This window comes from Piliocolobus tephrosceles, chromosome 16 (assembly GCF_002776525.5).
Source record: "Piliocolobus tephrosceles isolate RC106 chromosome 16, ASM277652v3, whole genome shotgun sequence".
NCBI lineage: Eukaryota > Metazoa > Chordata > Mammalia > Primates > Cercopithecidae > Piliocolobus > Piliocolobus tephrosceles.
This window is the reverse complement of record NC_045449.1, coordinates 53,487,477-53,502,584: the sequence shown is the minus strand read 5'-3', so window position 1 is coordinate 53,502,584 and position 15,108 is coordinate 53,487,477. Positions and strand designations below refer to the sequence as shown.

Below are 15,108 nucleotides of genomic sequence, written 5' to 3'. Positions count from 1 at the left end.
AGATGTGACTAGAGTCTAAGGGGCTCTCACCTCCCTCTCTGTGCTGGGACTCACACAGGGGGACCTCAGCAGGCAGTCTGTCCGTCACATGCCCAGATGAAGAGCATGCCCTGGGCTGGGCACAGTGGCGCACAACTGTAATCTACCAGCACTTTGGGAGGCTGATGTGGGAGGATCGCTTAAGCCCAGAAGTTCTAAACCAGCCTGGGTGACATGGCAAGACCCTATCTCTACAAAAAAAGTTAAAAAATTAGCCTGGTATGGTGATGCACACCTGTAGTCCCAGCTATTCAGGAGGCTGAGGTGAGAGGATTGCTTGAGGCTGGGAGGTTGAGGCTGCAGTGAGTCATGGTTGCACCATTGCACTCCAGCCAGGGTGACAATGAGACCCTGTCTCAAAAGACAAAAAAAAAAAAAAAAAGAACATATTCTGGTATGGAGTAGGGGACATTGCTCTCACAGGCTTGGGAGCCTGAGCTGGCTCTGTGAGCTGGGGAGGAGGCAGACAGCCAGGCCTTGTCTGCAAGCAGACCTGGCAGCGCTGGGCTGGCTGCCCCCCAGGGCCTCCTCTTCATGCCCAGTGAATGACTCACCTTGGCACAGACACAATGGTCAGGGGTGGGCACACTGCCTGCTTCCCGCCGCACCCCAGTCCCCCTCAAATGCCTTCCGAGAAGCCCATTGAGCAGGGGGCTTGCATTGCACCCCAGCCTGACAGCCTGACATCTTGGGATAAAAGCAGCACAGCCCCCTAGGGGCTGCCCTTGCTGTGTGGCGCCACTGGCGGTGGAGAACAAGGCTCTATTCAGCAAGTGCCCGGGAAAGGGGATCGGGGAGGCCCAGGCGTGGACAGTGGGTGGCAGGCGGGAAGAGGAGAGCTGTCTGCTTCCCAGAAGTCCAAGTACACAAATGGGTGAGGGGACTGGGCAGGGTTCTGACCCTGTGGGACCAGAGTGGAGGGCGTAGATGGACCTGAAGTCTCCAGGGACAACAGGGCCCAGGTCTCAGGCTCCCAGTTGGGCTCAGTGGCTCCTGCATTTCCAAACCCATCCATCCCCAGAGGTCCTTCCCATCTCCCCAGGCTGATGTGTGGGAACTCGAGGAAATAAATCTCCAGTGGGAGACGGAAGGATAAAGACTCAAGCCAGCACAGCCAGCTCATGCGTAACTGCTTTGTGGAGCTGTCAAGGCCTGGGCTCTGGGAGAGAGGCACAGGGAGGCCAGGCAAGGAAGGAGTGACCCGGAGGGACAGACCCAGGGGCTAAAGTCCTGATAGGGCAAGAGAGTGCCAGCCCCCTCTTGCCCTATAAAGACCTTCACTGCCACATACAGGCCATGATTGATGCTTAGACAAAGGGCTGGTGTCCAGTCCCAGCCCCCAGCCCCAGAACTCCAGGGAATGAATGGGCAGAGAGCAGGAATATGGGACATCTGTGTTCGAGGGGAGGACACCAGGAGTCCCGGGAATGGGGACTAGTAGGAAATGATAATATAGGCACCCCTTGAGGGTACTGAACAGGTTCATTCTTCGCCAAATTCCCAGCACCTTGCAGGTACTTACAGCTGAGTGAGAGAAGGCCTGGGTTATTAAATCAAACAGTTGGAAAGCAGGTCAGAGGTCATCTGTACAGCCCTTCCTTCCTTTTTTTTTTTTCCTCTTGAGACAGGGTCTCTCTCTGTTGCCCAGGCTGGAGTGGCGCAAACACAGCTCACTGCAGCCTCAACCTACTGGGCTCAAGCAATCCTTCAGCCTCAGCCTCCCAAAGCGCTTGGATTACAAGCATGAGCCACCCCACCCAGCCCTTTCCTTCCTTTTTAATTGATGCATAATGATTGTAAGTATTCATCATGGTCCAACCAACCCCTTCTTGACCCACTTTCCTAGAGAGAGGGTCCTCTTACTTCAGTGGTCAGGGCCCCAGACCCATGGTCTGGCTCCAGGCACCACCTGCCTCATGCAGGAGTTGGCGTGCCCAGGAAGCTCTGCCTCTGGGCACAGTTACCTCAATGGGGTGAGGGGAGCTCTCCCCATAGCTGGGCAGCAGCCCAACCCCACCCCCTCAGGCTATGCCAGGGGGCGTTGCCAGGGGCAGCCGGGCATCGCCAGTCCAGCCCACTCCTTCATAAAGCCCTCGCATCCCAGGAGCGAGCAGAGCCAGGGTAGGATGGAGAGGAGACGCATCACCTCCGCTGCTCGCCGCTCCTACGTCTCCTCGGGGGAAATGATGGTGGGGGGCCTGGCTCCTGGCCGCCGTCTGGGTCCTGGCACCCGCCTCTCCCTGGCTCGAATGCCCCCTCCACTCCCGACCCGGGTGGACTTCTCCCTGGCCGGAGCACTCAATGCTGGCTTCAAGGAGACCCGGGCCAGTGAGCGGGCAGAGATGATGGAGCTCAATGACCGCTTCGCCAGCTACATCGAGAAGGTTCGCTTCCTGGAACAGCAGAACAAGGCGCTGGCTGCGGAGCTAAATCAGCTGCGGGCCAAGGAGCCCACCAAGCTGGCCGACGTCTACCAGGCTGAGCTGCGAGAGCTGCGACTGCGGCTCGATCAACTCACCGCCAACAGTGCCCGGCTGGAGGTCGAGAGGGACAATCTGGCACAGGACCTGGGCACCGTGAGGCAGAAGTGAGGAGGGGATGGGGAAAGGGGGCCTTGTGAGCAGAGGGGGCTGAATCCCCGAGAGAGAGTGCCCGAGAAGTCTCAGCAAGGGCTGAGCCTCCCTGCTCCCTGGGTCTCCCTACCTCTTGATGGGGCACTATCCTTGCCCCCCAACGTGATGGCAGGGACCAGAAACAGGCCCAGGACCCCAGGGATCTGATTCCCACATGCCTTCTGCCAGGGAGCCAGGGTCCCCTCAGCACCTCCCCACTGGGGAAAGCAGTGCAGGAGCGGCTGGGTCCCCAGCAGCTGGGCCCTTGCGTTTCATTCATGGCTGGGCTTTGTGACTGTGGGCAGCGAGCTCACCTATTGTGAGCCTGGGTCCATACAAAGGAGGAGTTGGAAGCAGAGAAGGTTGGTGTCCATGAGGGAGATTGGATTCTGGGGTGAAGGAAGTGAGGGAAAGAGCAGGCAGGCCTGGGTGCAGAGCACAGGTGACTCCCTGCCACCAGCTTGTGACCCCCGTCAAGTCACTTTGACTTGCACAGCTGTGAAGCGGAGCTCATAATAAAATTCATTTCAAAAGGTGGTTACCTGGGATCAGAGGAATCCCCAGGGGCATGGCGCTTCACTGAGCTGACAGGACATGCGTGTGTGCCTTCAAGTGCAGGAGGATGTGTGTGTGCGTGTGTGCAGCAGTGTGTGTACGCTGGTGGATGCGCCTGTGTGAGGAGAAGCAGGTGCACCAACCCTGATAAGGCACCTTAGTAATGAGTTAAGGCAAAAGCCCACATCTGCTCATCCTCCAGACAAGGCCTCTGTCTAAGGCCCCCCAACCCTTACTCCTCCTGCTGCTCTACTGGTCCTGGCTGGGGGTGGTCTCTGTGACAGCTGCCTCCAGGGAGATTGAGGCGGGTAGCCAAGTGTCCTCAGAAGAGCCTGGACCCAGGAATGTGTCCCCCCACTCCAGGCTCCAGGATGAAACCAACCTGAGGCTGGAAGCCGAGAACAACCTGGCTGCCTATAGACAGGTCAGGGAGGTGGAGGGGAGGGGCAGGGGAGGGAGGAAAGGGTTGATGGCCACTCACCCAAACACAGCCCCCAAGCTCAGCCCTCCACAGCAATGTGCTGCTCCCCACTGACCCAGAAGGAGGGGTAAGGCAAGGCTGAGGAATGGGGAGGAGGAGCCTGGGGTCCGAGTGGCCCTCTACTCCTCACCCCTCCTGCCACTCCAGGAAGCAGATGAAGCCACCCTGGCCCGTCTGGATCTGGAGAGGAAGATTGAGTCGCTGGAGGAGGAGATCCGGTTCTTGAGGAAGATCCACGAGGAGGTGAGGCCAGGGCAGAGGAAGAAAAGCTCAACACAGAGACTGCAACTGAGAGAGGGGGAGACAGAGACAGAGAGGCTATCCTGTGTCCAAGGCTTAACAGGCTTACTCCCCACCCTCCCAGTCAAGATTGGACTCCTCACCTCCCCCATCGCTTCTGCCTCCTTGGAACTTTTGTCACCACTTTGCCCTTCCTCTTCCATCTTCCTTCAGATAGACATGCGCCCCTCCCAGATAACACTCAAGCCCCTTGCAGTCTCTGAGAGAGACACTCAGAGAGAGGAGAGAAACAAAGATTGGCAGGTAGAGACAGGAAATGAAAGACAGAGAGAAAGGCAGTAAGGGAGACAGAAAGAGATGAGAGAACATTCTAACCCCTGGCCGAGGGGCAGGAAGAAGGAGACACGATGCTGTGAGGAACCGCAGCTGTGGCCTGTACCCTGAGGCCTGGTACCCCTTCTCTCACCCTGGCCAGGAGGTTCGGGAACTCCAGGAGCAGCTGGCCCGACAGCAGGTCCATGTGGAGCTGGACGTGGCCAAGCCAGACCTCACCGCAGCCCTGAAAGAGATCCGCACGCAGTATGAGGCAATGGCGTCCAGCAACATGCATGAAGCTGAGGAGTGGTACCGTTCCAAGGTAGCCCTGCCTGTGGGCCAGCCTGCCTCCTCCAGGCAGCCCTTCTTGCTCCATACAAGAGAATGGGGGAAGGAGGGTGGAAGAAGCTGGGAGAATACCCTCTCCAGGTGACTGACCTTCACCAGAGAAGTGAGATGACTTGCCCAGGGCCACACAGGCACTAGTGCTTTTATTATTACTGCTACTATTGCTATTATTAGTAGTAGCTGATACTGTTCTGTGCTAAGCTCTGTGCTTTCATGCATCACCCTACCATGAAGTAGGTGCTGTTCTTTGACAGACGAGAGAGCTGAAGTCCAGAGAGGTTAACTAATTTGCTCAAAGTCACACAGCTCCTAAGTGGTAGAGTTGGATTTCCAACCCTAGCCCATCTCACTTGGGAGCCTGCATTCCATGCCTCTGCCAGTCTGTTTTGGGTTACTGAGCCTCTACCGCATGCCAGGCACCCCCCAGAACACAGAGAGGTGTCTGAGCTGGAAGGTGTGATGTTGACGTGCACCCAAACATAGTGCCCGTAGAGAACACCACATAGTGCCCGTAGAGAACACCACTTATATGTAGTGTGGGAGCCAGGAAAGATGCTGTAGGTGGGGCATTTGGGCTAGGCAGGACAGGCAGGCTGTGGACAGAAAGAGAAGAAGGGAGGGCCATTTCTGGTGGAGAACAGAGCCTGGAGTCAGAAAAGCACAGAGAAGCAGAGCCCGAAGACGCTGGCCTAGCCAGTGTACCTAGCTGAGGAGTGTAAGTAGTAGAAGCCACTGGCGTCTGAGCAGGGTGAAGGCCCAATGGGGCTGGGAGGACCTCCCTGCAGGCGGGGGAGAAAGGGCTATTAGAACCCAGGGTGAGGCCAGGCATGGTGGTTCACACCTGTAATCCCAGCACTTTGGGAGGCTGAGGCAGGCGGATCACCTGAGGTCAGCAGTTCAAGACTAGCCTGGCTGATATGGCGAAACCCTGTCTCTACTAAAAACACAAAATTAGCCGGACATGGAGGCATGCACCTGTGTAATCCCAGCTACTTGGGAGGCTGGGGCAGAAGAACTGCTTGAACCTGGGAGACAGAGGTTGCAGTGACCCGAAATTGTGCCACTGCACTCCAACCTGGACTACAAGAGTGAGACTCTGTCTCAAAAAAAAAAAAAAACACCCAGGGCTTCGCTCGCCAAAACCCACTGTCCACTGTGGCAGACGACAGCGTTCAGTCCACAGATACAGCTGTCAGTGTGGAAGGTTCTGGATTCTGTGGCACTATTCATTCATTCGCTTGCTGACCAGATGTTGTGCTAGGTGCTGAGGTCTGGCAGCCGCTACCTTGCCCGCATCCATGGGTCACAGTTGTTGGGAAAAGTCCCAGCCAGGGCCAACGTCCTGGGGTTGACTGGCGTGCTGGTCACCTCCCTGATCTTCCAGAGCCTGTGCCTGCCCATGGGCCCACACAGTGCCCTATATGTGTCTCCCACCCGCAGCCCCGCGGCCCGAGGCCGCCCTCAGTCTATGGCCCCTCTCCCCATCTAGTTTGCAGACCTGACAGACGCTGCTGCCCGCAACGCGGAGCTGCTCCGCCAGGCCAAGCACGAGGCCAACGACTACCGGCGCCAGTTGCAGTCCTTGACCTGCGACCTGGAGTCTCTGCGAGGCACGGTGAGCGTGGCCAGGGCAGGACGGGGACAGGCGGAGCGGCGACGGCCACCCTAGGAGATGCCAGGGGAGAAGGACCGGGGCGAGGACCTGGGTCGAGGGCGGGGCCCGAACGTTACCCTCGGGCTAGAGGAGGGGCCTGGGGCCGGGGGCGGGGCCTCGAAGCCTCGCCAAGTCGGGTCGGGGCTCGGCGGGACTGGCCAGCTCCATCCCACAGAACGAGTCCCTGGAGAGGCAGATGCGCGAGCAGGAGGAGCGCCACGCGCGGGAAGCGGCCAGTTACCAAGAGGCGCTGGCGCGGCTGGAGGAAGAGGGGCAGAGCCTCAAGGACGAGATGGCCCGCCACTTGCAGGAGTACCAGGAGCTGCTCAACGTCAAGCTGGCCCTGGACATCGAGATCGCCACCTACAGGAAGCTGCTGGAGGGCGAGGAGAACCGGTGAGCCCTGATCACAGCTCTGGGGACGTCTCCCTGTGGCCTCTCCGTAGAGCTCCCCTTGCCCCCTTCATGGACTGAGTCTTTTTCAGCCTTGTGTCCAGACCCTACCTCAATGCCCAGCACAGTGCCTGCCTCACACACAGCAGGCAGTCACTAGATGTTTGATGAATGAATGGATGGATGGATTCGACCAATATTGAATAGGCCTCAAGGCCAAGGACTTGGGTCACCCTCCAAACTAAGAGGCTTACTCCCCGCCCTCCCAGCCAAGATTAGACTCCGCACCTCACCCATCTCTTCTGCCTCCTTGGAACGTTTTTCACCACTTTCTCCTCCCTCTTCCATCTTCCTTCAGATAGATGGCGCCCCTCCCAGATAACACTCAAGCCTCTTGCAGACTTTTGGAATTCCAGATATCATGTTGGCTGCTGGGGAAAGCTAGGAGATGGAGTTAGACTTTCCTGGCAAGGAAAAGGGTGTTTAAGTTGTTATGATGGCCCTGGACCAAGACCCAGCCTAGGGGTGTCCCAGGCAGCCTGGGCAGCCCATTCCCTCTGCTTTCTTTCAGGATCACCATTCCTGTGCAGACCTTCTCCAACCTGCAGATCCGAGGTCAGTAGAGCAGGGTCTCGTGGGAAGGGCACTGGAGTCCTGCCCCCTCCTCCAGGGCCTGTAGGTTGCTCCGGACTGGGACTGAGGACCAGGGCAAAGGGATCCACGCTCTCCCTGGCGGTCTTCATGACGCCGCAGCGCTCCTAGCCGGAGCCTATCATCCCAGGGTACTTCTAGGCGAGACTTGCCGCTGCCCCTGTCCTGCTAGGCCCTGGGTCCCTCTTCCCCTCCCTGCACCTCATTCCACAGCAGAACTGGGTGAGATCTCCACATCTGCCCTGTCTGCAGATCCCTGAGCAAGCACTGCCCTTCTGAGTGTTTTCTGTTTTTGTTTTTTTAACTGCTTGTCACTACAGGGGGCAAAAGCACCAAAGACGGGGAAAATCACAAGGTCACAAGACATCTCAAAAGCCTCACAATACGAGTTATACCAATACAGGCTCACCAGATTGTAAATGGAGCACCGCCAGCTCGCGGTTAGCTGCCTGCCTCTCAGACACGGCGCTTTGCCCAGCTTGACAGGGAGTGAGCCTAACGCACCTCATCCTCCTAATCCTACTGAGCTCCCTCCTCCCAGGGTTCCCCTAAAGGGCCTGGACTGCATCATTTTCCCAGGAACCACAGGGCCCAGGCCAGGACGTGGTACAGAGTAACTTACATTAAACTGGCAGAGCTGGTTAGTGGTAAAGGTGGTGAGTCCTTGGGTGCGCAGCTGAGCTGCTCCGGGGCCTCTGAGCAAGCAGCAGCCTCTGTCTCACCTCTTCCCGTCACTGGGAGGGCCCCTTGGGTCTCGCTGTGCCTGGGGGCCAGGCTGTCTGCTTTATTCTTTCATCCCTGAGGCTCCATGGCTCAGCTCAGTGCTGACTCAGTCCAGAGGATTTTTCTCTCCGGACCGCTGCTTGTGCAGTGAATAAAGTTTTATGTTCCCTGCTCTTAATGTTAAATATTAGTGAATGTGACATGTTATATTTTTCTCTCTGAGGTGGGGGGAAGAGCTAAATTACTTTTTACTTGCATGTGGCCCTCAAATGATTCTTAGCTAAAGAACAAAATTCCTCTTCTTCTAGGCTAGAATATTTAGGACCACTAGATATGCATGTCCCAGGGCTTAATTTAGCATCGGAAACGTTAACCAGGCTGAGTAGTAGAGGTAATACTGCCAAATCCTAGATAGTCACAGGTCACTAAGGTACAGATAAGTGGCAGAGAGAAGTAGGAAAGAGGAAAGGGGACAGGAAAGGGACCTATGTGTATTGAGCACTAATATGTGCCACATGTTTAACAGCCTTTATTTTAGTTAATTGTCTCCTCTTTCCCACCTACAGAAGTAGGCCCCATCATCCTTATTTTACAGATGAGGAACCTGAGGCTGGGAGAGGTCAATTAACTTGCCCAGAGTCATGTGGCTGGTTGGTGGCTGAGCTGGGACTTCTTTATTTTTTTTTTTTTGAGATGGAGTCTCGCTCTGTCACCCAGGCTGGAGTGCAGTGGCCGGATCTCGGCTCACTGCAAGCTCCGCCTCCTGGGTTTACGCCATTCTCCTGCCTCAGCCTCCCGAGTAGCTGGGACTACAGGCGCCCGCCACCTCGCCCGGCTAGTTTTTTGTATTTTTTAGTAGAGACGGGGTTTCACCGTGTTATCCAGGATGGTCTCAATCTCCTGACCTTGTGATCCACCGTCTCGGCCTCCCAAAGTGCTGGGATTACAGGCTTAAGCCACCGCGCCTGGCCAAGTTGGGACTTCTTGAGCTCTGGTCTTCTGATCTCTTCCCTCCCCTCCCCTCCCCTTCCTTCCTTCCACAGAGCATCCCTCTGTCACCCAGGCTGGAGTGCAGTAGTGCAATCTCGGCTCACTGCAACCTCCACCTCCCAGGTTCAAGCAATTCTTGGTCCTCAGTCTCCCGAGTAGTGGGGATTATAGGTGTGAGCCACCACACCTGGCTACTTTTTCTTTCTTTCTTTCTTTCTTTTTTCTTTTCTTTTCTTTTTTGAAACAGAGTCTTACTCTGTTGCTCAGACTGGAGTGCAGTGGTGTGATCTCAGCTCACTGCAACCTCCACCTCCCAGGTTCAAGTGATTCTCCTGTGTCAGCCTCCTGAGTAGCTGGGACTACAGGCACCCGTCACTATACCCGACTAATTTTTGTATTTTTAGTAGAGACGGGGTTTCACCATATTGATCAGGCTGGTCTCAAACTCCTGACCTCAGGCGATCCACCTGCCTAGGTTTCCCAAAGTGCTGGGATAATAGGTGTGAGCTACCATGCCTGGCCTATTTTTTGTATTTTTAGTAGAGGTTTCACCATGTTGGCCAGGGTGGTCTCAAACTCCTGGCCTCAGGTGATCCATCCATCTTGACCTCCCAAAGTGCTGGCATTACAGGCGTGAGCCACCGCACCGTGCCTGGTCTCCTGATTTCAAAGCCTGCGTGTCCTTCCTCGATGCCATGCTGGATTTTCAGAAACCCAGGTGCCAGGCCAGGGCTTGCAGAGGGGCTGAAATGAAGCCAGGCCAGAAGACAGAGCAGCTAGGACTCTAACTGGACAGAGCAGCTAGAACTTGGGCAGCAGCACTATTGGGATTTGGGGGCTCTCCAGCTCATTTGGAAGAGCCTAGGCTCTCTCTGCCCAGTTGCATAGGTTCTCATACTCATGATGGCAGGGTGCGATGGGGAAGCCGGGCGTGGGAGAGGATGACTCATGCCCTGAAAGTCCATGAGAGGCCTCCTCTCCTCACATCTGCAGAAACCAGCCTGGACACCAAGTCTGTGTCAGAAGGCCACCTCAAGAGGAACATTGTGGTGAAGACCGTGGAGATGCGGGATGGAGAGGTACGGAGGGATTCAGGCCCAGTCAGGCTCTGGCTGGCCCCAGGGATTCTCAAGGCCAGGCCGTGGAGGAAAGCCTGGGACTGGCACATAGAAGGTCCCCAGTAACTCCCAGGAGCCCCCCAAGGAATTCTGGAGGAGAGCAAGGAAGCTGAATGTAATTCTGTTTCCTCAGTCCCTCCATAGGCTGTTCTAAGGGGAGCCTTGGTACCAAAGCCACTAGATTGGGTCCTAACACACACTGTCTCTTTCTCACCCTCAAACTCGGGGGCCTGGCTTGCCGGGGATAAAAAGAGAATTAAAGTTAGCAGCTTTCACTTCCAACTCTAGCAGAGACAGTTGGAGATGGGGACGGCTTTCCATTTGCAGCTTGGTAAAAGGAAACTACCAGGGGAATGGGAAGAGGGGATTTGGCGTATCCCCCAGGCCACTTCAACCACAGTGGGAACTCATCTTACTGCAGCAGCTTACCACGTGCCAGGCACGATGCTAAATGCTTTCCCAGTGTTATCTCACCACCCGCTCTGACCACCATGCAAGGCAGCTGTGGTTACTATCAAGAAAAGAAAGACCTGGGAAGCGGGGGACCTGCCCAAGGTTACACAGCTTCATGGTGGTGGACCTGGGGTCTGCGTGAACTCCTAACTGTTGCACTGTGCATGTTCCCTGTCCCCTGCAGGTCATTAAGGAGTCCAAGCAAGAGCACAAGGATGTGATGTGAGGCAGGACCCAGCTGGTGGCCTCTGTCCCATCTCATGAGGAGCCCAAGCAGAAGCAGGATAGTTGCTCCACCTCTGCTGGTGCATTTCCCCAGACCTGAGCTCCCCGCCACCCCAGCTGCTCCCCTCCCTCTTCTATCCCTAGGCCAGCTTGCTGCCCTAGGCTCCGTCAGTATTAGGCCTGCCAGACGGCACCCACCCAGCACCCAGCAACTCCAACTAACAAGAAACTCACCCCCAAGGGGCAGTCTGGAGGGGCATGGCCAGCAGCTTGGGTTAGAATGAGGAGGAAGGAGAGAAGGGGAGGAGGGTGGGGAGGACCTACTACATCGCCCTCCACATCCCTGATACCTGTTGTTATGGAAACTGTTGCCAGAGCTGGAGGTTCTCTCAGGGTATCTGGGAACTGTGCCTCTGAGTTTCCTCAGGCTGCTGGAGGAAAACTGAGACTCAGACAGGAAAGGGAAGGCCCCACAGACAAGGTATCCTTGGCCAGAGGCTTGTTTTGTTTTTTGGTTTTTATGAGGCGAGGTCTCCTATGCTGCCCAGGCTGACCTTGAACTCCTGGGCTCAAGCAGTCTTCCCACCTCAGCCTCCTGTGTAGCTGGGATTACAGGCTCGAGCCACCATGCCCAGCTCAGAGGGTTGTTCTTCTAGACTGACCCTGATCAGTCTAAGATGGGTGGGGACGTCCTGCCACATGGGGCAGTCACCTGCCCAGATCCCAGAGGGACCTCCTGAGCGATGACTCAAGTGTCTCAGTCCACCTGAGCTGCCATCCAGGGGCCCTGTCTGTGGGCATGCTGTGGGCAGGTGGGGGCTTGATTCTCAGCACTTGGGGGATCCGTCATGTACGTGGAGAGGGATGGGGTGCTGGGAGGGATACAGGGGGGCTGCCTGGTCCCCAGTGGTGGGTACAGAGAGGTCAAGCCCAGGAGGACTGCCCCGTGCAGACTGGAAGGGACGCTGGTAGAGATGGTGGAGGAGGCAATTGGGACCGCGCTAGGCATCCAAGTAGGGGTTGTGGGTGACCAGTTGCACTTGGCCTCTGGGTTGTGGGAATTAAGGAAGTGACTTATCCTCTTGAAGATGCTGAAACAGGAGAGAAAGGGGATGTATCCATGGGGGCAGGGCATGACTTTGTCCCAGTTCTAAAGGCCTCCTCCTTGCTGTGTCATCCCAGGCCACCCCAGCCTGTGAGCCCCTGGGACTGCTGCTTCTTGACCCCCGTAAGCCACTGCCACATGTCTGACCCTCTCCACCCCATAGTGAGCGGCTGCTTTTCCCTAAGCCAAGGGCCTCTTGCAGTCCCTTCTTACTCACACACAAAATGTACCCAGTATTTTAGGTAGCGCCATATTTTACAATTTGTAAAACAGGCACGAGCAAAATGAAGACACTGGCTCATATTCCTGCAGCCTGGAGGCCGGGTGCTCAGGGCTGACATGGCCACCCTAGTACACCCACTCTGCTTTTTAACTGGGCAGACCGGTAAGCAGACTGGTGGGATCTGTGCCCAGAAATGGGACTGGGAGGGCCCACTTCAGGGTTCTCCTCTCCCCTCTAAGACTGAAGAAGGGTCCTTCCCCTCTCCCCAAGACTTGGTGTCCTTTCCCTCCACTCCTTCCTGCCGCCTGCTGCTGCTGCTGCTGCTAATCTTCAGGGCACTGCTGCTGCCTTTAGTCGCTGAGGAAAAATAAAGACACATGCTGCGCCCTTCCCCAGAGTGGACTCGGATCTGTTTATGAGAGGGTGGGACTGGGGCCAAGTGTAGCCTTTGACAAGACCAACTCACTTCTTATTACTGATCATCTCTGGAGCCCATGCCCTCACCAAATCCCACCCGCAGCCAAAGAGGACACACACCAGCTCCCTCCACTCTCTTCTTCCTTCCTTTCCCTGCTACCTGCAACTCAACCAGCACAATCCTCAGAGGCAAGAAAGTAAAGCAGCTCAAACACGATTCAACACTGATCAGTGTTTACCACTGGATAAATGTGAGTTCACACCTTCCTTCTCTGACCTAAGTGTGAAGTCAGGAAACACATGTACCCTAACTACTTCCATCCTGACCTCAGTCCCCAATCTCCCACCAGCCTCAAGCCCCTCCACTTCTCAGATCAGGCCCCAGACCTGCCCATGACAACGGGGAGCAGGCTATAACTAACAGATTTGTCCACATGTTCCTACCACACGTCCCACCCCGGGTACCCACCCAGAGACATCTGGTATCATTTAACAAACACATTGAAGGACAACTGGTCGTCAGAGCTGGGCAAAGAGAGATCCTAGGGGTAGAAGTTGGGACAACACTGAAATAAGTAACAGCAGCAACGACAGAGGTGAATGGTGACGAAGACTGCCGTGATGAACAGGTAGCCTATCAGGGTGAGCTCCACGGCCGAGCGAGTCTCGGGATCCGACAACGAGGCTGGGTAGCGCCCACGAGATGTCACGCCCAGCCGGAAGCCAGCAACTCGCACACCCTGCCTCCAGCAATAGTAGATGCCCCGGTCATCCAGCTGGGTGAAGCGGATGTGGAGCTGGTTGCCGTGGTCAATGAACACCCTCATGGACCTGTTGACACCCTTCAGGTACTGTGTGCGGTAGAGGTGCTGGCGGTCTTTGTCCCAGGCCACCGCATGCTCTGGCCGGGCCCCGGGACAGGAGATGATGAGTCCATGGCCCAGCCTCTGCTGGTGGAACTGAATGGACACCTGGGGCACCCAGGGCCGGCTGCCCACTTTGGACACATAGTTAATGATGGCCAGCACACCCTCCCGGATGGTCTTCGTCTTCTCACAGGGTACTACGCAGCTCCGAACCAGCAGCTCAGGGGTGTGGTGCCTGGCCTTGGTCTGTAGCTTCCTTGGCACAGCCCTTGAACCACAGGACACCACATCGGGCACCGCCTTGAGGTAGCGTGGGGAGAGGTCTGGGCTCTGCAGGTAGCAGAGGCCGATGCGCCACTGCTCCCCACGCACCCCGCAGCGGTCACAGGGGGTCCATTCCCAGAAGGTGGTGAAGACATGGAGGTGCCCATAGTATTCATCTGCAAAGGGCTCCTGGCCCTCGTCCTGGAAGGTGGCCACCATTCCCTCACTGTTCTGGATGTCCACGTCGTAGGCGTAAAAGTAGTCCCCCTTGCGGGTGCCACAGAAGTACAGGCCCGAGTCCTCAGGCTGAGCCCTGAAAACCAACAGGCTGAACATGCGGATGCTGAAGCGGGTCAGCATGTCGCTGCCCACACGTACCTGGGCTGCCTCCGTCAGCACCCGCCCATCGAAGTCCGTCAGCACTTTGGTGTGGCTGCTACCTAGGTGCTTTTGGTAGAACCAGACTACAGCTGGCACCTCTTCGGGTTTGCAGTGACAGGGAAGCTCAAAGCTCATGTCGGCCAAGTAGGCTGCATTTTCAAACATCAGGAAAGCAGGGCAGGGGGTCTTCTGAAAAATGTTTTCCTTCTCTACAATTTCAAAGGCCTGGAGACCCCCCCCATGCCCACAGGAGCACAGTGGTGAGGGCCAGGCGCATGCCTGAAGGAGTGAGGGGTCAGAGGGGCAGGGTAAAACCAAGGCATTAAAGGCTCATGGGGCTCCTAGAAAGCACTGATGAGCCGAGGCCTCTGGATGAGGAAAGGATTATGCAGCCAGGAAAAGCAGCAACCACCTGCAGAGGAAGTTGCCAAATGCAAGGCAATTTATGCCCAGTGGATGTACAAGATGCCCTTCTAACATTCCAGACCCGATCTTGGGGGGAAAGCCATTCTAGAACCTGGCCTTCACTCCCCTTTCTAGAACATTGGCACTCACCCAAGAACGGGTCAAAGGAAACCGGAATGAGAAGGGCGGGCCGAGGTGCTCAGGCAGGGAAGTCTCTACCTCAGTGCGCCAGGCCCTGCCCTGCCAGGCTGGTGGAAAAGTCTTCCCTTTCATCAATCCGGGAAATGGAGGAAACCCGCTCTCCTGCATATCTGGCCATTCAGGAGGCTGGCTGGACCTGAGCTGATGGCTTGGGACTTTCCCAGGCCCAACGTGCACAAGAACTGAGTCTCTAGGGGAAAATTCAACCCCTCAAATGAGGTAGCATTTGATCATTTGTTGATTACATGTCCATTCATTGGTTTGGGTCTATAAACATTCTTGTTAAGAGCTGTGGAGATCAGTGTTTGTTTACCATAAAGATTTTGCTTTTTTCTTTTTCTGAGTGGAGGCTGTAACTGGTATAGCCAGCATTTGGTTGGGCACACACTCATCTCTCAAGGCCAGTGGGCTAGAGGCTTGGCAGACTCTAAGAGTGGGAAAAAAACTGC

At 56.1% G+C, this 15,108-nt stretch overlaps 2 protein-coding genes across 3 annotated transcripts; one reads left to right on the top strand and one right to left on the bottom strand.

The window, feature by feature from the left end:
- Nucleotides 1-2,105: 2,105 nt before the first annotated feature.
- Nucleotides 2,106-12,515, top strand: GFAP (glial fibrillary acidic protein). Of its 2 annotated transcripts, XM_026447627.1 has the most exons (10): nucleotides 2,106-2,626; nucleotides 3,570-3,630; nucleotides 3,835-3,930; nucleotides 4,403-4,564; nucleotides 6,080-6,205; nucleotides 6,420-6,640; nucleotides 7,209-7,252; nucleotides 7,609-7,728; nucleotides 9,995-10,080; nucleotides 10,757-12,515. In XM_026447627.1, the coding sequence occupies exons 1-10, from the start codon at nucleotides 2,166-2,168 to the stop codon at nucleotides 10,796-10,798; spliced, it is 1,419 nt and encodes a 472-aa protein (XP_026303412.1). In that variant the 5' UTR covers nucleotides 2,106-2,165; the 3' UTR covers nucleotides 10,799-12,515. The 2 variants fall into 2 exon arrangements, with proteins under 2 accessions (XP_026303412.1, XP_023047151.1); XM_023191383.2 differs by lacking the exon at nucleotides 7,609-7,728 and having other exon boundaries at nucleotides 2,154-2,626.
- Nucleotides 12,516-13,084: 569 nt separating this feature from the next.
- FAM187A (family with sequence similarity 187 member A) lies at nucleotides 13,085-14,330 on the bottom strand. The gene is given in 2 exon segments (XM_023191385.2): nucleotides 13,085-14,290; nucleotides 14,292-14,330. Coding segments are annotated over 2 exon segments (1,245 nt in total).
- Nucleotides 14,331-15,108: the final 778 nt, after the last annotated feature.

Bases quoted from the DNA above. Each gene is read 5' to 3' on its own strand.
- GFAP (XM_026447627.1), top strand. From the start codon at position 2,166: ATGGAGAGGAGACGCATCACCTCCGCTGCTCGCCGCTCCTACGTCTCC. The intron at 2,627-3,569 runs GTGAGGAGGGGA...CCCCCACTCCAG, and splicing joins CTGGGCACCGTGAGGCAGAA to GCTCCAGGATGAAACCAACC. The intron at 3,931-4,402 runs GTGAGGCCAGGG...CACCCTGGCCAG, and splicing joins TGAGGAAGATCCACGAGGAG to GAGGTTCGGGAACTCCAGGA.